The following is a 26,410-nucleotide window of genomic DNA, read 5'->3' on the forward strand; positions in this document are numbered from 1 at the left end:
CAGTGACTGACAAGATTCAAAGGAATTTCCTAAGTAAAAAAAAAAATAGTTCAATTTGTTAAGACGATTTATAGCGATACTGAGACAGTGGGCGAGTCCTTGCAAGACTTTCAGGATCTATGATTAGAGTTATGTTCAACAGATTCACAGACAAAATGTCACCCAGAACTGCACAGGATAAACAATAAACAATGAAAATAAAATTGTGTGTTTTTTTTTTACAGGGGCTTGAAAACCCCATTCCAGAATCCTATGAAATTTTGAATTCGCTGGATAGTTATCGAGATCATGCCCTTCTGTGGGAGCGTTTTCCCGTTTTTATAAGATTACCGGGTACTTGCGTGTTATAGCAACCACACTGTTGTTCTTTATCTGAGCAAAACCGGTCTCTCTGTCTGTATTCTGGGATAACTAGCCTAGTCTCAGTGAGATAAACTACTATGCAGGTATATTTTAATCAAGTATTTAATATATAGACTTGGTTAGGTATGAGGCGGCCTGATTTCCACAATTCACATCATTTCTTCTCCCCTGCCTAGCTTACTTAGGAGTCTTCCCTCATTACTCACAAATCGACTTGAGGGAAATGACCTGAAAGTCCCCTTGTGAAAAATGGAAAGCTTTTGACATATGTTTGATAAATATTCCAAGCTGCCAAGTGGTACTCGAATACAAGATGTAATCTTATAAGAAGAGCAGAAGACAACTTCAGATGCATATAAAATGTGAGTTTATGGGCGGAAAGGCTGAATCTCCAGAACATTTCCAATCAAATACTGTACATGGAATACGGAAAGCTAAAATATAATCGTGTCTGGTGTTCAGTGATGTACTTTTAAATATACCTTTAATCATAAGGAATAGTTAATTTTGGAAGAACCAGTGGTGTCAATTCGGTGGAGAGGGCAGAAGGTCTTATGCTCTCCTAATTTCGAAATATACTTTTTTGAGGGGTATTTATACATTCCAAAGACAAGGAATATGAAAAATTAAAATATAATTGTGCCTGGCGTTTAATGATGTGCTTTTAAATATACCTTTGATTATAATGAGTTTGAGAAACTGTGTTGTAGTCCACCAAGACAATTGGGTTTCCAACGCGGTATTGGTTGTGCTGAAGCGCTCCATGTCGTTGCATATGCACTCCTAGATGCACACAAATCAGGAGAAAGCCTAGCGATCGGTGGCTTTGACCTGCAGAGAGCGTTTGATTCATTGATTCATGCGCTTATGTTGCTAAACTCAAAGGGGAGTGAACTCAAATATCATTCGGGCTTTCCGTGATCCTTACTCTCGACTTCGCGTGCGACTCAAGCTCCCTCGCGATAAAGGCCTTCCGCCAGCCCCACGGTCAGCTTTGATACCAGTGCGTAAAGGTACCCGTCAGGGGGCAGTTTTATCCCCCAATTTCTTCAACAACTACATTATCTCAGCCGGACGCTTAACCGCCTTTCAGAAATATTCTCATGTCTACAGTCCAATTACGAGAAAGTCGGTCTGAGATTTAACTCCCAAAAGTCGGAAGTCTTGCTTTACAATTGCAAAAATGACCCTCCTACTAATGTCACACTAGGTGATTGCTCAGTAAAACCAGTTGATAAAATAGTTTATCTAGAGTTGCCAATAGGTACCTGGTTAAAGCATACCCGCTCTCTCCTGATCTCACATGTCGAACGATAGATATCCAACTTCTTTGGTTCTATCGTTAAATCCTCTCCGAGATTTAACCGTCCACTACTGGCAAGTATTTACAACGCTACTGCTCTGCCACATATATTATATGTTACCCCTTTCTGGAAATTATTGGCAAACCGTGAAAAGTCTAAAATCCTAGTTTCTTAAGCATCTTCCGTATAAAATATATCGCGTGGGTTCCAGCTAATTGACAAGTACCAAAGAAACTAGTCAAGCAGATTACTTCAACGGAGAATTGCTATGATGAGCATTGTAAACAGTGGTTTATCACTCCGTTTACAATATTTAAACTTTAGTTTTGTGGGGTTGAAGGGGCAAAAACAGGTACCTAGGTTAGGTATTTTATATATGCTATGCTTTACCCCATCCCCCTGATGTGCAAATATGTAGCCGAAATTTGTTTCTAAACTATTATATTTTTATCCTATTTCGTTTTATTTCATTGGCATTAACCAAACTTCATTTCTCCCGTGGCATCCAGCTAATAGAACAGTACCAATTTTTTTTTGTAACCCGGCTCCCACGAACAAAAATCCTGGACATGCCCTGGTCACAGTAAGATAAACGGACGATTATGTTCCTAATTTAAGGAATCACTGTCAATCTAATTTTTTTATTTTAACATTTCGATTTCAATCGATGTACTTCTGAAGATACGCAAGAAAAAACACGCAAAAAAAAACAGCATTTGGCTTTAATCAAATGTAAATTATGATCGATGTCTAAAAGCAGTCAAAGAAAAAAGAGAACAAAGAAACCCTCAGATCCGAATTTGGCAATGTGTCTCCTCGCTCAGAGGGGAAGGGACCACACAAAATCAATTTGAAACAGTAAAAACTTCAAATGACATTAAATAGAATAGCCTATTCAGTTCGAGTCTATTAGAGTGACATGATACATTGACCGCAATGATTCCAAGTATGATATTAAAGATGCTAATATGGACTTTGACATTCACTCTGGTACTAAAAACGGTCTCTTTTTTCAATTCACCTTTTTCTCTTATTTCAGCTAGGGTACCCCTTTTCAAGTGCATTGAAGGCACATAGGAGGAGGAGACAGTGGTTTCAATTAGGGAGGGGGGCCTGTCCCCGAAAAATACTATTTTTGACATTTTCCTTAAAAAAAATTGCCACCCTAGATTTTGAAAATACATTTTGGTACTTTTCGGTTAGCTGGGAAACACGCGAGAAGTGAAGTTTGGTTAATGCTAATGAAATAAAACAAAATACGAAGAAAATAAAATAGTTTAGATACAAATTTGGGCTATATTTTTGCACATTAGGGGGGTTGGGGTGAAGCTTAGTATATATTAAATACGTAGCCTAACCTATCCTAGGTACCCTTTTCGCCCCTTCAACCCCAAAAAACTAAAGATTCAATATTTTTCACGGAGTGACCAATACCTCACTAGAAAGAGGAAACCTGTTTTTCAATAGGATCTTTCAGATTCTTAAGGGGGTTCTTGTCGCGTGTGGTCCAGTTAACCGATAAGTACCTACATTTCTGGCTCCCACCATTTTTCGTGAAGAGAAAACCCTGGGAGGAGGTCACAGACCCAGGCCTTCGCCAACATCCCAAGCTCCATAAAAACTTAAGCCCAACAGAGGTTTTTATTGAAATTTTATTTATTTAAATTTTATTTTATTATTGAAATTTTTATTGACTTTTTATTTAGCAATAGCACTTTTTATGCCCGGGTCACATTATCGCCCTACTTGTCGATAATCAAGGATTTGTCTCTGCGGCTTAAGACACGACTTTTTGACACCCTGATCATCCCCATCGCAATCTACTCATGTGAAACATGGACACTAAAGGTAAATGACAACCGTCGACTTGCAGCATTTGAAACTAAGTGTCTCCGCCGCATCGGCGGGATCACTTACCTTGATAGAATCTCAAATGTCGAACTTCTCGAGCGCCTTAAAGTACAACTAACAATTCTCATGAAGATCCGGCTCCAACAACTTCGATGGCTCGGTCACGTACAACGGATGAGTCGGTCCCGTCTCCCAAAAATCACCTTCGATGGCCAACTCATGATTCTCGTCCTCATGGTCGTCCCCAAAAAAGGTGGAAGAATTACTTTGTACCTCACTGCCTCTCGGGCCTTCTTCGCCTAGCAGAAGACCGTAAAGCATACAAAAGGCACATCCACGCCGTTACGAAGAAAGAGGCCCCAAGACGATCTTCAAGGACGGATGGGACTTAAGTCAAAGAAGTCAAGTTGTCGATAAAATCGAAAGAAATATCCAAATAAAAAAAAAACATCCTTGACCTCCCTACAGTTTCGTGAATTGAGAGCCCTGGAGGGGCTGGGACAAAACTACGCTTTCCTTTTATGAAAAAACAAAACAAAACAAAATATTAATCACATACTCACAAAATCAGGGTTCTATCTGGTCCTGTTAGGAGGGGTGGCCTGGGATGCAATTGCGACGGAAGTGATTATTATAATAAGAAACTACATTAATAGAAAATCTAACTACACATTTCTTATTTCCTATCTGATTTCTGTCCTAACCTTAACAACCGGTCTATCCATACCTGTCTTAAAGATGGAGAAAAATGTGTTCTGTAATAATTTTGGTTTGAGTCTACTTTTTTTACAGTAGGTTTTGAAATGTTGCCTACTTTAGTGGTTGTCCACTTCTAAAGAAAATATACTAATATAAGTAGTACCATTAGATTCCTTATTGTATGCTCTGTCCAAAAATCAAGATGGCTAATTTCAAAATGTACCCCCCCCCCTGACGGTCCTAGACATAGCCCTACCAATATATTTGTCCCTTGTGTTGCGATACGCTATGCCAGTGGCGCATCCAGGGGGGAGCGTGGGGGGCGCGCGCCCCCTAACATAGTCTTAAGTAGCGTAATTTACTTAATTAACGCAAATTTGCGTTAATTAAACTTGATCCTAACACAAGTTTATCGGATCAACCTATTTTGCGCCCCCCCTTAAAAATCCTGGATCCGCCCCTGCACTATGTCTTCTTTTTTAACCGGCTCTTACATTCTTGACACAGTTAAAAGCTTTCCGTCGAAGGATTTCAATAGAATTGTGGGTATAAATCTAGGACCATCACTGGTCATATGGAGACATGTTAAGAAAACAATTTTTACTTTATAATATGCAAAATTATCCTAGTTAACATATTAAACAAGGGAGAGCACCTTTATCCTAACTATGTTCCTAGTTTTTTCCAGTTTTACAATCACATTTTTCAATATTTTGTCTTTTCTTCAAGTCTTGAAAATAGTTTTAAAACAAACACCTAAGAGCCAACTCCTAATCTAACCTAATTTTATTAATATTAGCCTAATCACATCTTTTTGGTAGATGTCAGTGATGGTGTTTAACTTCCCAATATAGAATAACTGAAAACGGAAAAATGCAATCAAATAAGTTTATTTTTCACAATTTTGTTAAAAATAATTGTACAGCAGTAAAAAATAATGATGATAAATGTGCTCCCCCTGGAAAATGTGTTAACTAGGATTATTATGAAGTAAGAATTATTTTCTTAACATGGCTCCTTATGACCAGTACTGGTCCTAAATTTATACCAAATTACTTACTTACTTAAGTCCCGTACATCCTCTTGGAATCTGATGAACTAGGGCTCGATATGCTATTCTGTCAAGTGCAGTTCAGTATAGCCTAGTTGCACCTTTTACGCGGTCTTCCTCGTGCCCGAAGTCCTTCAGTTGCCTCTTCAAGCGCGATCTTGGGCAGGCGTTCGGGATTCATTCGCTTTACATGGCCGAACCAGCGCAGCTGCTATTTTCGGATTTTGTTCAGGATAGTGTTTTGCGACTTCAGCCTTCTTCGTTTGTGACATGGTCAGTATATCTGATCTTGACTATCCGGCGCAGACATCTCATTTCGAACGCAAGGAGGTTGCACTCGTTAATGTCCAGTTAATGTTCAGCTTTTAATGTCCAGGTTTCACACCCATACAGAGTAATGGGTATGATCAGACTGTTGAATAGATGCACTTTCAGATGGTTCAAAAGGTGGCTAGATTTCCAGATCTTTGATGGCCTTTTAAAGCTAGAGCTGGCAAGACCGAGGCGGCGTTTAATGTCGACAGTGTGGCAGTTGTCAGCCGGCAAAAGACTGCCGAGGTAAAGAAATTGATCGACTGTTTCCACTTGTTCACCGTCTATTACTATCGAGGGGGGATTTGTTATCTCCTGTAGTGATGTGACCATTATTTTGGTCTTGTTGGCGTTAATCTGCATGCCAAACGGCTTCGTTGCTTGGGAGATGTAGTCAGCCTGACTCTGGAGTTTTTGCGCGGTAGTGGACGTCAGGTCGATATCATCCGCATATGCTAGTCTGTCAATTAGGATTCCTTCTATTCTGGCTCCATATTCGACGGGTATCAGGGAGAGGATGGCATGCAGAAACAGGTTAAACAAGTCTGACAAGAGGGTGCATCCTTGCAGGACTCCGGAAGTTGATGGGAATTCACCAGAGAGCCCACCAGTGGTCAGTATTTGACTTTCGAATTGGTGGTACATGTCCTCAGTGATTCTGACTATTTCATCTGGGACACCGTAGTGTCTTAGAATTTGCCACAAGCCTTTCCTCCATATTAGGTCAAAGGCCTGTTGGAAGCCAATAAAGAGCTGATAGAGGTCTCTGTTAAACTCGATGAACCGTTCCATCAGCTGACGCACAGTAAAGATTTGGTCAATACCAAATTGTGGACAAAAATATAATTTAAATGAAATAAAAGTTTGAGTAACGATGGACGGAAACATGAAAATCTGAATAGGCCTACGAGAAACATGCTGCAATATCATAAAGAGAAAATTTCGTTATTCTAGCATTTTCTTTTAGTTTTCATACATGGGCTACTGGGCTAGAGCTATTCTGGAAAGCAACTGCAACCATGATATTTGGAAAGAGCATAACATAAGGAATCTAATTGTAGGCTACTAGAAACAAAGCTTAGACAGATGCAAAATAACCGAAAAATATATTAGGCTGGTTAGGGTTGGTTAGCTGGTTAGGGTTATAGCCTGTCTAGAGCCATTGGTGAAAAGGGGGGTTCATTTCCGAGAAAAAGGATTATTATATTTAGAAAGCGCATATCGGATAGAATGTTCGCCTAGTCCCTATGTCAGTAATGACTAATGAAATTATATAGACTAGCTAGCCTAGGTCCTAGGCTGTATGCTATAGGCCTATTTGCCCGCACAGTTTGTCAATAGTGAGCGGCCTTTGGAGGGGGAAGGTGCGGATGTAGATTCTTCGAAATACTTACTCCAGGATCACTGAGACTCCATTCGTGAATTTTATTCACCTAGACCTTGTGCAATTAGCATAGGCCTAGTTTCCAAGGCAGTAAACAGCGCCTTAACTAGAATTTTACCACATAAAAGCTTCTCATCTTGAATTTTACCTTATAAATCAGGACTCATCTTGAATTTTACCTTATTTAAGACCTTATAAATTACCTGTAAGAGGAATCCAAGTATCCCATACCAGAAAGAGCCAGCTGAATTTAAATGTAGTTTAAAGCACTTTTTCTTTTTACGATCCATACTGCTTTTCACATCCAATGAACAAAACAATTCGTTAAACTTTTTTTATTGTAAAACATATGACTATTCAAAACACTAAATTTTCAATTGCATTTTCATCAACGTAACACCTACATCCTATCTGCTAGAATACTAAAACACGACTGATTTAATTTAGATTTTGTTTGAAAGGATTGAAAAGAGCGGACGCGCACATCTCCGACGGACAGTAGCCTCTAGGGAATAATCAGTTATTCTCGTCTGTAAACACTATATTCTCTCTACTGTATCTGTAAAGTTGAAGGGTAAGACAACTCGAGGGGGGACGGGGGTACTATCACTTGCATTACTATCATTAGTTAATTTTTGGATGAGATATATATATATATATATATATATATATATATATATATATATATATATATATATATATATATATATATATATATATATATATATATATATATATATATATATATATATATATATATATATATATATATATATATATATATATATATATATATATATATATATATATATATATATATATATATATATATATATATATATATATATATATATATATATATATATATATATATATATATATATATATATACAATTAATTAAATTACAATTAAAGTTTGCATTTTGTTCCAATTCTTTAAGAATAACCCCTGTATCACAAAGGCCGTTTAATTAGAATAAATAACTCTTTTGAAAGTACTAAGAAAACTTTAGCGTAAAGAGCGAGGTATGAAAAAACTTGTTTTTTATTTAATTTCTGATCGTTTTTTAAATAATACTGGGAAGTCCGGCGTCCCCTTCATGGAATATTCTCTTCCCCCATGAAAAATTCCTCCATCAAAAGATCATCCCACATAACCCCCTCCCCTCGATCCCCCCCACCAGTAAATTCCCCCTGAAAACGTCTGTATGCTTCCCAATAACCAATATAATATGTAAACAATCGGCAAAGTTCATATCTTGAAGCCCTTCCCACGGGGACTCTGGAGGATTAAGTCACCCTCAAAGACATAGTATTAGATTTTTTCGATTATGCTGAACAAAATGGCTATCTCAAAACTTCGATCCGGTGACGTTGAGCAAAGAATGAGAACTTTTAATTTCCGTTCCAATGGGTCCTCTCGCGATATTGTAGGACTCCTGGGTCGATACGATCACACCTGGGGAAAAAATAAATAAATAAATAAAAAATAAACACATATCTGTGATCTTTTTTCAAGCAAAAAATACAAAATTCCACATTTTTGCAGAGAGGGACTTGAAACCTCTGCAGTAGGGTTCTCTGATACGCTGAATCTGATAGTGGGATTTTCATTAAGATTTATCAAAAATAAGACAAATTTTCTCAGGCTCGTAACTTTTAATGGGTAAGACCAAACATGATAAAACTTATATATTTGAAATCAGCATGAAAATCTAACCCTTTTGATGCATTGGTATCCAAATTCCGTTTTTTAGGGTTTCGGTTACTATTGAGCCGGGTCACTCCCCGCTTACAGTTCGCTACCACGAACTGTTTGATACTCTATTGTGGTCAATCATAGAGGTATTAATTGTATACATCGATATTGGTTCGTTTCTGTTTTGTTTTTAGTTTCAAATTTTATTTATTTTAATTTGAGATTTCATAGATTATTTTAGGTTTTATCTTTAGTTCTTTATTTAGTTTCTTTTAAAATTTAGTTTTATTCCTTGGTTTTGGTTTTTATTTGTTTTTAGGTGATTTTAGTTTTTATCTTTGTTCCATCAGCGTTGAAAACGTCCTGTTTTATACAGGCAAATCCGCGTTATATACAGTTTTATCCGCGTCATTTAGTTTGTCTTTTCCTTCTTCTGGCCATATTTCCGTTGGTTTTCTTAGTCTTGATGTTTCTTTTTTATCTCTTTGTTTTATACAATAATACTAACAATAATAATAATATATTTATAATTTATATTGCTCTAAAAGCCCTAGTCTAACTAATCTAACTAAATCACGATACATAAACAAAAATAAAGGGGAGGAAAGAAGGAGAGGGAATATTTAATCTCTTAAGTTCAAAAAGGGGACGCACAAATTACTGAGAGGGTATAAAATCTATGCTCACCCAGAAAAACTTTTTTGCTGCCCTGGTAAGGGTGGTACTTCCCTCTCAAAATTGAATTCCTTCGTAGTCTACTTGCCGACTATTTATATGGAAATTATTCCATTTATTACGGAATTTATGAGTTTAGAAATAAATTTGGGATATACATTTGCACATTAGGGGGGGGGGGGGGTAAAGCATAGCATATATTAAATACGGAACCTAACCCAACCTGGGTACCCGCCCCCCCTAAACCCCAAAAAACAACAATTAAAATATGGTAAACGCAATGAAAACCACGCCTTGCATTGCATTACTCTATAGCGGTCTCTTGAATGAGCGGGTTTTTCGTGACTGGTTTCCTTGTAAAGTCCCATATAGTGACCAAGTACCTAAATTTTTATCATCATTGCCCCCTCCCCCACAGAAACAATCCTGCATAGCCTATATGCATATGCTAATGTGTATGATGTATCGCAATTTTTGCGCCATCATTAAATTATGTTACTTCTTATGTTAGTAGCTAGTCAACATTTTTAATAGTTTTCCCGCCCGCAGTGCAACTGACATTTATACCAAATTGCACAAAGGAAGCAAGTTCCCATTGAAGTTATCAATAATATCAAGTACTCTATACCTGCAACAAGCATGAAAGTAGTGGGAGAGTATGACAATAGCTGATAATAAACCCATGAACATAACTCATTGCGAAGACAACTCAAAATAATTGAAAAATGCCGATTAATAATACCAGTGTGACCGCCACTTAAGAGATACTTATGGAACTTGCGTAAACCGGTTTATGATTGGCGAATCAACTATATTTTTTACGCTTTACATCCGGCCTCTCCATCACCAGGATTTTAAAACAGATTTCATTTGACTTTTTCTAGATTTCTTACTGATAGGCTGGATTATTTTTAACCAATTCAATATTCTTAAAGAGAAAAAGAGAATTTACTTTTCTAAAATTTCGTGAGAAAAGGTGTGCTTTAATTTGATTGCCTTGCGTCTGTGACGGATACTTATAAGCCATTTGCATTCGGTAAAAAATATGGTTGCCACAAATAAATAATCCCAGTGTAACAGCCACTACAGCATATTCTTATAGTTGTGGAGAGACTTAGGGAGCTTATGTATGGAATGGAAACCGGTTTATGATTGATGAATCTACTAACTGTTTACATCCGTGCTCTCACTCGCCTGGGTTTTAAAGCAAATTAAATTTTGAGTTTTAGATTTCTTTCTGATACACTATTATTTTGTAATTCGGTGTTACGAAAGAGAACAAGAAATGTCACTTTTTTATAATTTCATGATAAAAGGTGTGCTTTAATTTTATTGGCTTATGCCTAAACAAGCCGATGATTTATACTTGTAAGCCAATCACATTGGGTTACAAATTTGTTAGCCATCGATAAAGAGTCCCTGTGTAACCACCAGATAGAGGAAGATACAGATAGATAGAAAATAGAAGGGTGGATTTTGCAACTTGAACCCATTTACCAATAGAAAGAATACATGAATCTATGAACTAGTTGATAGAGGATGAAGGGGTGGATTTGCAAATTGAAACCATTTACTGCAAATATAGCACTTACAATCAAGGCGCTTCCAAAGGTTGAGGAAGAGGTGCTGGAAGTTTTCCTGAGTTTTTCGGAATTTTTCCTAGATGTTTTCCTGAAGAGTCGTCTAGAAATAATTCAGGTATTCGTTTGAAAAGCCAATCAAGCAATAAGGTTTACATTAGCCCCGAGCTATTCTCAGCCCCCTTACAAATACTGACTTATGTTTAATATTTTGCTTCTTATAATGAATTGTCACTTTTTATACGAAATTAAAATCCCTTCAAGGCCGACTTGATTTCAAACTTAAATATTGAGGGCAAACTTCGACGGGGACATGTTCCCCGTCAAAAAGCTCGTAACGAGCTGTAAGTAAGCGGCGACTCGACCTAATAGCAACCAAAACTCAAAACAGCGAATTTTGATAACAATTAATGAATCAAAAGAATTAACTGGTTCTCTTGACTCCAAAATGTATAAGATTCCTTAGGTTTACTGATACCAATCAAAAGCTACGAGTCTGAGAAAATTTGCGAAAAATGATTTTCGAAAAAAGGAGGGAAAACCCTTAAAAAGTCAAGCGGTCTTAATGGAAAATCACACCATCAGATTCAGCATATAAGAGAATCCTGCTGCAGAGGTTTCAAGTTCGTATATGCAAAAACGTGGAATTTCGTTTTTTTGCTAGATGAAAGATCAACGACGCGTGTTTACTTTTTTTCAAGATCGAGAGAAGGCTCATTCTACTGGAAACCAAAATTTCTAGTACTCTTTTTAAGTGGTCAAAAAGATTCGAGGAAAACTATTTACTATTGCCCCTTGTTCACATGCTGTTTGCCCCTTGTTCATGAACAAGGGGCAAATAACATGTGAACAAGGGGCATTCCCCCTTGTATTTCCCAATGTGCATTTCCCAATAATAAATGTTACATGTGCACATGTAGCATTTATTATTGGGAAATACACATTTGAGAGGGGGGATTTTCTAAGGAGAGAATTTCCCCGGGGGAACAAAGCTTATGGAGGGAATTTTCCAAGTGAAATTTCACACAGGGGAAGGGCTTTCCTGGCATGATTTAAAAAATGGTCAGAATCAAATAAGAAAAAAGTGTTTTCAACTGAAAGTAAGGAGCAACATTAAAACTTAAAACGAACAGAAAGTGTTTTGTATATTAAGGGGGCTGCCCCTGCCTCAACCCTCACTCTTTATGCTAAGATTTTATTTTTTGTCAATAATTCTGCAAGAAAGACTACTCAAATACAAGGCCGTTGAATTTGAATGAGAAGGTTTTTTTTTATTTTCAGACTTCAGCGTAAAGAGCGAGGGTTGAGGAAGGGGAGCCACCCTCACATACGGAATGATTTCCGTTCGTTTTAAGTTTTAATATGCTCCTTACTTTCAATTGCAAAAAAAACTTTTTTTAACTTAATAAAGAGAAGAGAGTGAGATTTAATCCCACCTCATTTTGAAAACGAAAAAATGACAAGAACTATTTTTCTGTTAACTTTCAAGTGTTTCTATTTCTAGCATTAAATCTTGTAAAAAATTTCTGCTAAAAGGGTGGGGGGGCATTGTATACTCTATGTTCAGGCATGCACGCAGACTTTGAACCCCCAGAAATCCTAAATCTTTCCAAATTTTTGGGACTTCTTATTCAAGCTATGAACTATTTTTTCCATAATTATTCCCCCCCCCGGGGAAAAATCCTGCGTGCGTGTCTGCTGCTGCTAGTCCGATATAAAAGCATAATAGAAGAGATCTGAACTGTGGTCTAAACCCTTGTCAAATATTTTCAAATGCGCAAATATTTATTCTAACTCACTAGAATACAGCCCATTGGCAACAAGCATTTACCACATAGATACATCTTTGAAGACACAACAAACGTAACCAGTGAATATCAACTTCCTGTTAAGCAACAAAAACCCCCAGCTTCAAACCCTTCGTTTTGTCACTCCTCAGCTTATCCCACTATTTTAATTGAAATCACCTGGAACCAGCCACGCGACCAGGTGGCTGCTGCACGGCTACCATCTGGCACGAACTTGCCTTGAGGGGGGCGGGTTATCGCAACAGCGCATGACACCTGTCGAGTAATCAGATAATTAACAAATTTAAAGAGTCTTTGGAAGTAATGCAGGAAATCTAGAATAGTTAGAGTAAATAGCGTGTTCAGTCATCATAGGCTCGCACCAAGGCCGTATCCAAGGGGGTTAGGGGATTTTGAAACCCTCCCCCCGAAATGTTCGTCTAACTCATAAGAAACGTAGCAAAAATGAATATGAACAAATTTTCGATACGTTTTTAAAGCTTTTTGAAACCCCTCCCCCCCGAAAAGTTCCTTTTGAAACCTTCCCCCTCGCAAAAAAAAATCTTGGATACAGCCCTGGCTTACACTAAGAGGAAAATGCTTCCATAGAGCGGACAAACAGGGGTGCCAGTTCATGAAATATAGGATAGGTCAAGATATTTTTTTTTTTAATGGACACATATGAAAATCATATATTTAAAAATCTAGGGGGCATTTTCCTTTGCTCTCGATTTTTAAGTGAAAATACCAAAAACTACATTGTTGAAAAGGCAGTCTTTGTTAACATAAAACAACTATGAAACGAAGAAAAATACAAATTAAGGATAAAAGTGGAGCTCGTTTAAAAAAAATTAAATAATAGAACTTCCGAATGTTTCCTTTAAAACCATCGATACTTGTGTTCTGTCAAATAGTCTTCTCAAAGTTAATGGAAGCTATAGTTTTTTCTGCGTCAATGGCTTCGGAAAATTTGTTTCAAGGAAGGAGCCCTTTGACAAAGAACACAAAATTGAGAGGAGTTATATTGAAAATATAACCAAGCATATATCCATTATGCAAATTTCCAAGTATATCTATTAAACTATATATATATATGTATATATATATATATATATATATATATATATATATATATATATATATATATATATATATATATATATATATATATATATATATATATATATATATATATATATATATATATATATATATATATATATATATATATATATATATATATATATATATATATATATATATATATATATATATATATATATTATGTGTGTATGTATAATTGTATATGTATACTTACACGAATGAAGCTATTTTAAATGCGGTAATCCAAAAGACACCGTGGGATGGATCTCTTTTATCGACTTTACGTTTATATCCAGCCCCCAAGGCCGTATTCAGGATTGTTTTTTTTTGGGGGGGGGGGTACAAAACAAATTAGAAAACGCATCAAAAATTTGTTTATATGCAGTTTTGTTGCGTATTCACGAGCTGGACACAAATATAGGGGGGTAAACCTCTTTAGAGTCCCCCCTAGATACGGTCTTGCCAGCCCTTCAAGGTTGAATACACTTGATATATTTCCAAAATTCTAAAATGATTTTAAAGGATGATTAAATTTGCTAAAGAGTTTTCAAAAATTACAAAGGCCTTAGTTTCCTCGTCAATCGTAAAGATAGGAAAATTAAAGCTTTTAATACAAAAACGTTCCAATTGTGTAAGGCTTAAAAAAGATTTTAGTATAAATCACTACCATCCCAAATGGCTGAAACATACTTATTCGTTATTCGTTTTTATTCGTTTTTTAATCTATATTCGTTTATTCGTTTTTTATCTATACTAAAATGTGTTTTATTATATAATTTCGATTACTGTAGCCACAGCTAGCAAATTTTCAATGATATTGAGTTGTTTCGTTTAAAATGTCTCATGGGAAATAGCATATTGTTCTGTCACATTATTTTCGAAACCGTAACTTCAAACCTTATTTGCAAGCATGAATTTCAAACAATAAAATAGTTTGATTTTGTTCATTTTATCCAATTAGTCCAGTGCTAGGAAACTTGGCAAATGTCAAAATTTTGATGTCACGTAGTGCAACCCCCTGGAAAATACCCCCCCCCACAGAAAATACCCCCCCCTCTCTCTCGGAAAATAACCCCTCCCCCCGCGGAAATACCCCCCCCACCCCCGTGGAAAATGCCCCCTGGAAAATACCCCCCCCCCGTAGAAAATAAGGCTTTCCAAATTTGAGAATTTTAAATGAATCTTGTTTTTTAATTTCCGTATGGGGAAGGAATTTTGGTACTTGTGTATTATGCGCCACTCAATCAAGTTTACGCTGTGTAAAACTCAAGAACAAACCATTTTTTCGTTAGTTTCTTCGTCACTTTAGAAATAAATTTGGGCTATAGATTTGCTCTTTAGGGGGGGGGGAGTAGGGGTTAAGTATAGCGGGTCTACATACAAAATGTGTTTGGTACTATTATTCTGCATATTAGATAGATAGATAGATTAGCGTATTTTAAAGTCAAATATACGGCCATGAACATAGTAAAATAACATAGAAAGGCACAAATAACATAAACTTTGATCATCGATCATCATAAAGCACTTAAATAAAACACTACATTAACCTAATAATAGTATTTAATACTTAGAAATACGAAAAAAAAACACTTAACACTTCAAAAAAAAGTGAAATCAAAGATTACATTTACTTTACACTGGATTTTTTTTTTTTTTTTTTTTTTTTTTTTTTTTTTTTTTTTAGTTAACAAAAAAAAATGCTATTTTTGGTACTTATGTGTTTTAACGGCCACATCAAAGAAGAAGTAAGGCTAATCCTAATGAATAACACCAAAATATGATGAAAACATAATACTTTAGTGACACAATTATGGAACCTACAGCAGAAAATTAGTGAAAACGGGCCGCCCAAACCGTGTTATATTAATACCTTAGCCCATCCACCTCTATATATTAAACATTTAAATAAAATATTCCCGCATAGTGTTCAATCTCTGAGTGGACAAAGAAAACCGGTTTCATTGCAGATCAAGAACAAAGTGTGGTCGCTAAAACACATAAGCACCCTATTTTTCCAATTTATTAAAAGAAGGACCATTATTGATCCATATGGTGGTATCAAACGTCTCTTTTGAGGTGGTAGTGGCCACTTTGGAAATCTATCAATTTACTTTTTAATTTTCGGGTCTTCATGGAACTTAGCTTGACAACAGTAATACAGTAATTAAAAAAATCTAGAAGAAACTTTTCTTCAAAAAGCTAAGAGATACTAAAAAAAAAACTAAAAATAATCTTTGGCTTTTTTATGCGAATTAAGACCAGTTGTTTCAGAGGGAAGATTTTTCCTAGGCAATTAAGATACTGTAAAAACGACTTTGCTATGTGAGTGAGAAAAGAGAATATAACACATTTAAAGAAATTGGAAATTTAAAATATCTTTTTCGGGCCACATTAAATACCTTTCTTGTTGCATACCAAGAAAGTTTTTTGGTACATACCTATTGTAATAGTAAAAGAATAATAAAATTGGCCATATTAAAAAAAAGATACAAGTAACATTGTACCTTATTTGGACATTTGTTACTTTATTATCTTATTTGTTACATTGCAAACGCTTATTTGGACAATGTAAATTAAAAAATTGTTTCTGCTGAGATGACATTTTGTCATAATTTGGATCTTGAATTTTTAATTTTGATCTAAGATGCGCTTTCCCGTCTAATAGCTTGTCCCTTGCACGGTAAAGATGCATATCCTCGAAGAAGTCCGTTGCAATGCGCACTCCTGTCGGTACGCGTACCACATCTTGGGGAACACTGTCTTGGGCAATTACGATACAGCCATGGGCTTAGGCAGGATTAGGCAGCATATTGTCTAGGGGGGGGGCAGTCGATAGCGTGATGGAGTTTTATCAACTGCTTTTTCCTAACCATCTGCTTTTTCAGCCATATCTAATGTAAATTTGAAGGTCTAGAGGGGGGGAAGCTGCCCCCCTGCCCCCCTTCCTACGCCCATGGATACAGCCAAAGGTAATGAGAGTAAATAAAGAAGATACGACACACTTAAGACAAAACTGATTGCTTCGAATACAGTATAAAAATAAATTGTTTGAAATTCATCAAAATTTGTTTTTGACATCTAATAAAAAAAAATAGGAATTCTCAGAGCTGTCAAATTGCTCAAATGATATTTTCTTGGAGTTGGTTTTCCTTTGATGTGATTACCTCTGACAATGAGCCTCATTTTTTCTACCAAAGCGGTTAGGACCGCAGAGAACTCCCAAATCTTTCAAGTTACTCAAACAATATTTCCTTTGAGCGGATTTTCTTTTGAGCCAATTACCTCTGACAATAAGTTGAATTTTTTCAACCAAAGCGGGTAGCACCGCAGGGAACTTCCAAATACGTTAAAATGCTAAAATGATGTTTCCTTTGAGCCGATTACCTCTTATAATGAGCCGTATTTTTTCAATCAAAATGGGTAGCACCGCAGGGAACTTCCAAATACGTTAAAATGCTAAAATGATGTTTCCTTTGAGCCGATTACCTCTTATAATGACCCGTATTTTTTCAATCAAAATGGGTAGCACCGCAAGGAACTTCCAAATACGTTAAAATACTCAAATGATGTTTCCTTAAAGCCAACATTTCCTTTGAGCCGATTACTTGTGACAATGAGCTGTGTTTTTTCCAATCAAAGTTGGTAGCACCGCAGGGAACTCCCAAAGCCGTCGAAATGCTCAAATGATGTTTCATTTGAACCTATTACCTCTGACAATGAGTCATATTTTTCAATCAAAATGGGTAGCACCACAGGGAGCTCCCAACGCTTTCAAATTACTCAATTTTCTTTGAGCTGATTTTCATTTGAGCGGATTACCTCTGACAATTAGCCACGTTTTTCAATCAAAGCGGGTAGCACCACAAGGAACTCCCAAAGCTGTTGAATTGCTAAAAAAATATGTCCTTTGAGCTGATTTTCCTTTGGGCCGGTTACCTCTGACAGTGAACCGCATCCTCTCACGAGGTTTTTACAGTCTGTAAACTTCTACAAATAAATCATAATTTTCATGGAGTAATACTGAAAATAGAGCATAAGCATAGGGGATCATTGTGTATTTACTGTCCTTTGTCTTATGGCACTCTTCTAAGCTATGTCTTAGTCCAGGCAAAATAAACAGAAAGTCTAGACTAATATTGACCCTAAGTTTTTGTTTTGTTTAGTAGGCTTTTTTTTCTCCAGGCTGTTCGGTGAACGCCAGATCTGCATAAAGCTTTAAATGTAAAAGTTGGTTTTAATGAAAAGTTGGTCTGGCCGAAAAAGCCGTCAATCATAATTCACCGAATTAAGGACACGAGATGATTTTGAAACGCTAAATTAAGGAAATACTCGTGGAGAGTTTTCTCAAGCCCACGAGTTTTTTTCAGGATAAATGAGGAGTCCAATAAATCGGGAAGATAAATTTAAAAATGAATATACATTTATTGACTGATTGATTGATTGATTATAATATGGGAAACGGAAGAAATCGTAAGCAAAATTAAAATAGATCGAGATTTAAGGCAGGGAAGATAAAAAAAAACCATGTATAAAATTGTTGGTACTGGTGCGTTATATGGACACTTTTATATATTGTACCAGGAAACTAGTCACGAAAAATCCGTCAAACAGGCTATTCTCAAGAGACCGCTATACATAAATGACTGCAAAGCGTGTGGTTTCTCAATGAGTTACAATATTTAAATGAATGTTTTTTGGGATTTAAGGGCGGAAAAGGTACCCAGGTTAGGTTACGTATTTAATATATGTTATGCTTTACTATGCTTTGTTGATTTCCAGTTAGAACATAAGTTTTTGAGGAGGATACTCCCCCGCAACCCTCAGGGCAAGGGTTTTAAGTTATGCCCTGGGGGCATATAAGGTTTTTATAGTAGGCATTGTCGTAGAAACTTCAAAAGAGGCTCATTCGACAGGAAATTCACAGGGCTAGTACCCTTTTTAATAGTCGAAAGTGATTGGAGGGCAACTAGCCCTCCCCACGCCCATCATTCCCCCAAACACATCCAGTAAAAATTTTGAGATGGCCATTTTGTTCGGCGTAGTTCATTTCCAGATAGAAAATATGTTTTGAGGAGGACACTCCCCCACATCCCTCAGGGCAAGGGTTTTAAGTTATGCCTTGTGGGCATATAAGGTTTTACACAAGGCGTTGTCGTAGAAACTTCAAAAATGTTCATTTGATTGGAAATTCAAAGAGCTAGTGCCTTTTTAATAGTCGAAAGTGATTGGAGGGCAACTACCCCCCCCCCCACGCCCATCATTTTCCCAAACACATCCAATCAAAATTTTGAAATAGTCATTTTGTTCAGCGTAGTTGTTTTCCAGATAGAAAATATGTTTTTGAGGAGGATACTCCCCCACAACCCTCAGGGCAAGGGTTTTAAGTTACGCCCCAGAGGCATTTAAGAACGATGTTGGCACAATGTATTATTTATTATCTTTTCCTTTAGAGCCGGGCACAGTAGAAACTTCAAAAATGCCCATTTGATTGGAAATTGAAAGAGCTAGTGCCTTTTTAATAGTCGAAAGTGATTGGAGGGCAACTAGCCCCCCCCCCCCACTCCCATCATTTCCCCGAACACATCCTATCAAAATATTGAAATAGCCGTTTTTTTTTAGCGTAGTTGATTTCCAGATAGAAAACATATTTTTGAGGAAGACACTCCCCATAAGTTACGCCCTGGGGGCATATAATGTTTTTATTGAAATCTTTGTCGTAGAAACTTGAAAAAGGGCTCATTCGATTTGAAATTCAAAGAGCTAGTACCATTTTAAATAGTCGACAGTGATTTGAGGGCAACTAACCCCCCTCTCACGCCCACTTTTTCCTCAAACACATCCAATCAAAATTTTTGATAGCCATTTTATTCAACGTAGTTGAAAGTTTTGGAAATTAAGTCTTTAAGGATGACAACCCCTTCCCCCACAGCCCTCAAGGCAAGGGTTATAAGTTATGCCCTGGGGGCATATAAAGTTTTTTGAAAGCGTTGGAATTTTTTGAAGTTTTTTGAAATAGTTGAAACTGATTGGATTGCGACTAACGCCCCTCTCACGCCCACCATTTTCCCAAACACATCGAAATAAAATTTTGAGATATCGATTTTGTTCAACGTAGTTGAAAGTTCTGGAAATTAGGTCTTTTAGGACGAAAACCCCTCAGAGCCCTCAGTGCAAGGGTTGTAAGTTATGCCATGGGGGCATATAAAGTTTTTTTTGAAAGCGCTGTCGTAGAAACTTAAAAAGAGCTCATTCAATTGGAAATTGAAAGGGCTAGTGCCTTTTTTAATAGTTGAAAGTGATTGGACAGCGACTTACGCCCCTCTCACGCCCACTACTTTCCAAAACACATCCAATCAAAATTTTGAGATATCCATTTTGTTTAACGTAGTTGAACGTTCTGAAAACGAGGTCTTTTAGGAGGGAAAAGGTTTAAGGGGGGGGGGGGATGCAAGTATCATAAGCGCTGATAGTGGTAGTTTTTATTTCTATAGGTCAGAAAAGTTTCATATTTGTTTTTCGTTGTAAAATAGGGTACTGGTGCGTTATATGGACACTTCTAAACAGTCAAGTTTAGTTAATGCTAATGAAATAAAATAAAACAGGATGAATATATAATAGTTTAGAAACAAATTTGGGCTATGTATTTGCACATTAGGGGAAGAGGGGGGGTAAAGCATAGCATATATTAAATAAGTAATCTAACCTAGGTACCTTTCCCCCCTTTTTTTGGTTCTCCATACCCGGGCACTTCGTATCGAAGGAGTTGTCGTAGAAACTTGGAAAAGGACTCATTCGATTGGAAATTGGAATGGCTAGTGCCCTTTTTAATAGTCAAAAGTGATTGGAGGGCAAATAGCCCCCCCCCCACGCCCATCATTCCCCCAAACAAATCCAATCAAAATTTTGAGATAACCATTTAAAATCAGCGTAGTTGATTTCCAGATAGAACATATGTTTTTGAGGAGGACACTCCCCCAAAACCCTCAGAGCAAGGGTTTTAAGTTATGCCCTGGGGGCATATAAGGTTTTTATAGAAGGGATTGTCGTAGAAACTTCAAAAGAAGCTCATTAGACAGGAAATTCACAAGGCTAGTACCCTTTTTAATAGTCGAAAGTGATTGGAGGGCAACTAGCCCCCCCCAGGCCCACCATTCCCCTAAACACATCTAATCAAAATTTTGAGATGGCCGTTTTGTTCGGAGTAGCTGATTTCCAGACCGAAAATATGTTTTTGAGGAGGACATTCCCCCACAACCCTCAGGGCAAGGCTATTAAGTTACGCCCTGGGGGCATATAAGGTTTTTATAGAAGGCGTTGTCGTAGAAACTTCAAAAATGCTCATTTGATTGGAAATTCAAAGAGCTAGTGCCTTTTTAATAGTCGAAAGTGATTGGAGGGCAACTAGCTCCCCCCCCCACGTCAATCAGTTTCCCAAACACATCCAATCAAAATTTTGACATAGCCGTTTTGTTCAGCGTAGTTGATTTCCAGATAGAAAACATATTTTTGAGGAGAACACTCCCCCACAACCCTTAGGGCAGGGATTATAAGTTACGCCATGGGGGCATATTAGGTTTTTATTGAAATTTTTGTCGTAGAAACTTGAAAAAGGGCTCATTCGATTTGAAATTCAAAGGGCTAGTACCGTTTTTAATAGTTGAAAATGATTTGAGGGCAACTAACCCCCCTCTCACGCCACCTTTTCCCCAAACACATCCAATCAAAAATTTTAATAGCCATTTTATTCAACGTAGTTGAAAGTTTTGGAAATTAGGTCTTTAAGGATGGCAACCACTCCCCCCACATCCCTCAGGGCAAGGGTTGTAAGTTATGCCCTGGGGGCATATAAAGTTTATTGAAAGCGTTGTCGTAGAAATTTCAAAAGGGCTCATTCAATTGGAAATTGAAAGGGCTAGGGCCTTTTTTAATAGTTGAAAGTGATTGGATAGCGACTAACGCCCCTCTCACGCCCATCATTTCCCCAAACACATTGAATTAAAATTTTCAGATATCCATTTTGTTCAACGTAGTTGAAAATTCTGGAAATTAGGTCTTTTAGGATGATAACCCCGTCAGAGCCCTCAGTGCAAGGGTTGAAAGTTATGCCCTACGGGCATATAATTTTTTTTGGAAAGCGCTGTCGTAGAAACTTCAAAAGAGCTCATTCAATTGGAAATTGAAAGGGCTAGTGCCTTTTTTAATAATTGAAAGTGATTGGACAGCGACTGACGCCCCTCTCACGCCCACCATTTTCCAAAACACATCCAATAAAAATTTTGAGATATCCATTTTGTTCAACGTAGTTGAACGTTCCGAAAATGAGGTCTTTTAGGATGATATAAGGTTTATATAGAAAGTTGTTGCATAAATCATAGGCAGCGCGATCGCGCTGCCTAAGTAAAGAACGGGGACACTCGAGAACGAGACAAGAAACTGGGACTAAGTAAAGAGGAGGACACTCCCCCACAGTCCTCAGGTCAAGGGTTTTAAGTTATGCCCTGGGGGCATAAAGTACGATGTTGGCACAATGTTTTATTTATTAATTTTTTCCTTTAGAGAAGGGCACTTCGTATCGAAGAAGTTGTCGTAGAAACTTTGAAAAGCGCTCATTCAATTGGAAATTGGAGTGGCTTGTGCCCTTTTTAATAGTCGAATGTGATTGGAAGTTGACTAACACCCCTGCCATGCCCACCATTTCCGAAAACACATCCAATCAAAATTTTGAGATAGCCATTTTGTTCAGCGTAGTTGATTTCAAGATAGAAATTATGTTTTTGAGGACAGATCCCGTTAGGGCAAGCCCTTAGGGCAAGGGCTGTAAGTTTTGCACTTGGGGCATAAGGTTTCTTATAGAAGGCTTTGTCGTAGAAACTTTAAAAAAGGCTCATTCGATTGGGAATTCAAAGGGCTTGTGCCTTTTTAAATAGTCGAAAGTGATTAGAGGGCAACTAACCCGCCTCTCACGCCCACCTTTTCCCCAAAAACATCAAATCAAAAATTTGAGATAGCTATTTTATTCACCATAGTTTTAAGATCTGGAAATTAGGTCTTTAATATTGGAAATTAGGGATGAAACCCCCCCCCCCATAGACCTCAGGGCAAGGGTGTTAAATTATGCCCAGGGGGCATATAAGGTTTTTATATAGCGTGTTGTCGTAGAAACTTTAAAAAGGGCTCATTCGATTGGAAATCGAAATGGCTAGTGCCCTTTTTAATAGTCGAAAGTGATTGGAAGGCAACTAACACCCCTTTCACGCCCACCATTTCCCCAGACACATCCTATAAAGATTTTGAGATAGCCATTTTGTTCCACGCCGTTCAAAGTTCAGGAAATTATTCCTTTGAGCAGGACACTTCCCCCACAGTCTTCAGGGCAAGGGTTATAAGTTATGCCCTGGGGTGATATAAGGTTTTTATTGAAATCTTTGTCTTAGAAACTTGAAAAAGGGCTCATTCGATTGGAAATTCAAAGGGCTAGTGCCCTTTTTAATAGTCAAAAGTGATTTTAAGGCAACTAACCCCCCTTTCCCTCCCATCTTTTCTCCAAACACATCCAATTAATATTTTAGGTAATCACTTTGTTCAGCGTAGTTGCTTTCCAGATAGAAAATATGTTTTTGAGGAGGACACTCCCCCACAACCCTCAAGGCAAGGATTTTAAGTTATGCTCTTGGAGCATATAAGGTCTTTATAGAAGGCGTTGTCGTAAAAACTTCAAAACAGGCTCATTCGATTGGAAATTCAAAGGGCTATTGCCCTTTTAAATAGTCGAAAGTAATTTGAAGGCAACTAGCCCCCCTTTCACGCCCATCTTTTCTCTAAACACATCCAATTAATATTTAGTTATGCTCTTGGGGCATATAAGGTCTTTATAGAAGGCGTTGTCGTAAAAACTTCAAAACAGGCTCATTCGATTGGAAATTCAAAGGGCTAGTGCCCTTTTTAACATTCGAAAGTGATTTGAAGGCAACTAAACCCCCTCTCACGCTCATGTTTTCTCCAAACAAATCCAATCATAGGCGGCGCTCTAGCGCTGCCTAAGTAAAGAACGATGTGGGCACAATGTGCTTTTGGTTTTTTCTCCATACCCGGGCACTTCGTATCGAAGGAGTTGTCGTAGAAACTACGAAAAGGTATCATTCGATTGGAAATTGGAGTGGCTAGTGCCCTTTTTAATAGTCGATAGTGATTGGAGGGCAACTAGCCCCTCCCCCACGCCCGTCATTCCCCCAAACACATCCTAACAAAATTTTGAGATAGCCATTTTGTTCAACGTAGTTTTAAGCTCTGGAAATTAGGTCTTTGAGGATGACAACCCCCTCACAGCTCTCAGGACAAGGGTTGCAAGTTATGCCCTGGGGACATATAAAGTTTTTATAGAACGCGTTGTCGTAGAAACTTCAAAAAGGGCTCATTCGATTAGAAATTGAAATGGCTTGTACCCTTTTTAATGGTCGGAAGTAATTAGAAGGCAACTAACACCCCTTTCCCCAAAGACATCAAATGGTGGGGAAAGCCCACCATTTCCCCAAATACATCCAATCAAAATTTGAGATAGCCATTTTGTTCCACGCAGTTAAAGTTCAGGAAATTAGACCTTTGAGCAAGACACTCCCCCAACAGTCTTCAGAGCAAGGGTTATAAGTTATGCCCTGGGGGCATAATAGTTTTTATTGAAATCTTGAAAAAGGGCTCATTCGATTGGAAATTCAAAGGTCTAGTGCCCTTTTTAATAGTCAAAAGTGATTTGAGGGCAACTAGTCCCCCTCTCTCGCCCATCATTCCCCCAAACACATCCAATGAAACTTTGAGATAGCCATTTTCTTCAGCGTAGTTGATTTTCATATAGAAAATATGTTTTTGAGGAGGACACTCCCCCACAGCCCCCAGGGCAAGGGTTTTAAGTTATGCCCTGGGGGCATATAAGGTTCTATATAAGGCGTTGTCGTAGAAACTTCAAAACAGGCACATTCGAATGGAAATTCAAAGGGCTAGTGCCATTTTTAATAGTCGAAAGTTATTGGATGGCAACTAGCCCCCCCCACCCCACGCCCATCATTTCTCCAAACACATCCAATCAAAATTTTGAGATAGCCATTTTGTTGAGCGCAGTTGATTTCCAGATAGAAAATATGTTTTTGAGGAGGACACTCCCCCAGAGCCTTCAGGGCAAGGGTTTTAAGTTATGCCCTGGGGGCATATAAGGTTTTTATAGAAGGTGTTGTCTTAGAAACTTTAAAAGGGGTTCATTCGATTGTAAATTCAAAGGGCTAGTGCCGTTTTTAATAGTCGAAAGTGATTAGAGGGCAACTAGCCCCCCCATGCCCATCATTCCCCCAAACAAATCCAATCAAAATTTTTTGATAGCCATTTTATTCAACGTAGTTAAAAGTTTCTGAAACTAGGTCTTTAAGGATGAAAACCCCTCCCCAAAGCCCTCAGGGCTGGGCTTTTAAATTATGTCCTGGGGGCATATAAAGTTTAAATTGAGAGTGCTGTCGTAAAAAATTTAAAAGGGCTCATTCTATAGGAAATAGAAATGGCTAGTGCCTTTTTTTGTACTTGAAAGGGATTTGGGTGCAACAAACGCCCCTCTCACGCTCACCATTTTCCCAAACACATCGAATTAAAATTTTGAGATATCCATTTTGTTCAACGTAGTTGAAAGTTCTGGAAATTTTGTCTTTTAGGAGGATAACCCCCCTCAGAGCCCCCTCAGAGACATGAATGTGCATTGTCTGTTTAATATACATATACTGATATTTAGTAATCAAATGTTAATATTATTTGATTTATTAAAGTTATAAAAGTAAAAATATTTATATTTTTTTCAGTAAAGTGCAAATTTTGTTCTGGCCTTGGGAAGGCATAGGGGTTTTGCGCCCAACTTATGTTAATTTCTGCCTGTTTTGAGTTTGACTCGGTTTTTTATTGTAATTTCTGTTCGTTTTGGGTTTCATTTATTTATCGATGCTGATTTGTGGTAGTTTCACGCTTGGTAGATTATTTGATTTTATTTTTGTTAATTTTTTTGTTAAATGGAGTTCTTTACTTTTCTTTGAAAACTTATTTTGTGGAAAAAGTTTTTTTTAATTAATATATATTAAAGCATAAATAACATTGACTACCATATTTAATAAATAAGAATTGATCCTAGTTTCTTCTTGAGGGGGAGGGGGATAAAATACATTCAAGACACCAAAATAGCAATGCTAGTTATAAATCCGACTGTTGAAACCGTCCTTCTGTTTTTTTTTTTTTTTTTTTTTTTTTTTTTTGTTAGAATGATTGATTTTAGACCCAATAGGCCCTACTGGGTGAAGCCTTTTGTATCCACAACTCACTCAATTGACACGCCTTTGAGGTTGCCCTCGCGCTTTTAAGAAGCGAACATAAATAGAAAAAAACTTAATTTGATACAACAATCCATATTGTTCTAGCTGCATGCAAAGTATAAATTCAGAAGGGAAAAAATCCATTTCTCAAGTCTAGAGGCGGGAAGCAATTCTGTCAATTTTTCAATGAAAATACCAAAAAAGCCATTCTTCAATTATCAAACCAAACTAAGTTTTCTATTAACATCAAGGAGTAGGGATTT

The 26,410-nt window shown here is 37.3% G+C and overlaps 2 protein-coding genes across 4 annotated transcripts in view; both read right to left on the reverse strand.

Moving 5' to 3' along the window:
* The window catches only part of tinc (transmembrane protein tincar), a 157,714-nt gene extending 150,327 nt beyond the window's left edge, over positions 1–7,387 (reverse strand). Inside the window, exon 1 of the mRNA XM_089088041.1 lies at positions 7,168–7,387. Within this exon, the coding sequence (XP_088944167.1) occupies positions 7,168–7,254 (87 nt within the window). The 5' untranslated portion in view covers positions 7,255–7,387. The remainder of the gene's footprint in view (positions 1–7,167) is intronic.
* Positions 7,388–8,301: 914 nt separating this feature from the next.
* Positions 8,302–26,410, reverse strand: part of beta4GalT7 (beta-1,4-galactosyltransferase 7) — a 77,090-nt gene continuing 58,981 nt past the window's right edge. The window contains exon 6 of one of the 3 annotated variants that reach the window (XM_089087356.1): positions 8,302–8,423. In XM_089087356.1, coding sequence (XP_088943482.1) covers positions 8,317–8,423 — 107 coding nt within the window. In that variant the 3' untranslated portion in view covers positions 8,302–8,316. Of the gene's footprint in view, positions 8,424–12,858; positions 12,982–26,410 lie in introns of those variants that run through there. The other 2 variants (XM_089087359.1, XM_089087357.1) reach the window with 2 other exon arrangements.

Source organism: Artemia sp. Qi Xiang Cuo, chromosome 4, assembly GCF_049724085.1.
Source record: "Artemia sp. Qi Xiang Cuo chromosome 4, ASM4972408v1, whole genome shotgun sequence".
NCBI lineage: Eukaryota > Metazoa > Arthropoda > Branchiopoda > Anostraca > Artemiidae > Artemia > Artemia sp. Qi Xiang Cuo.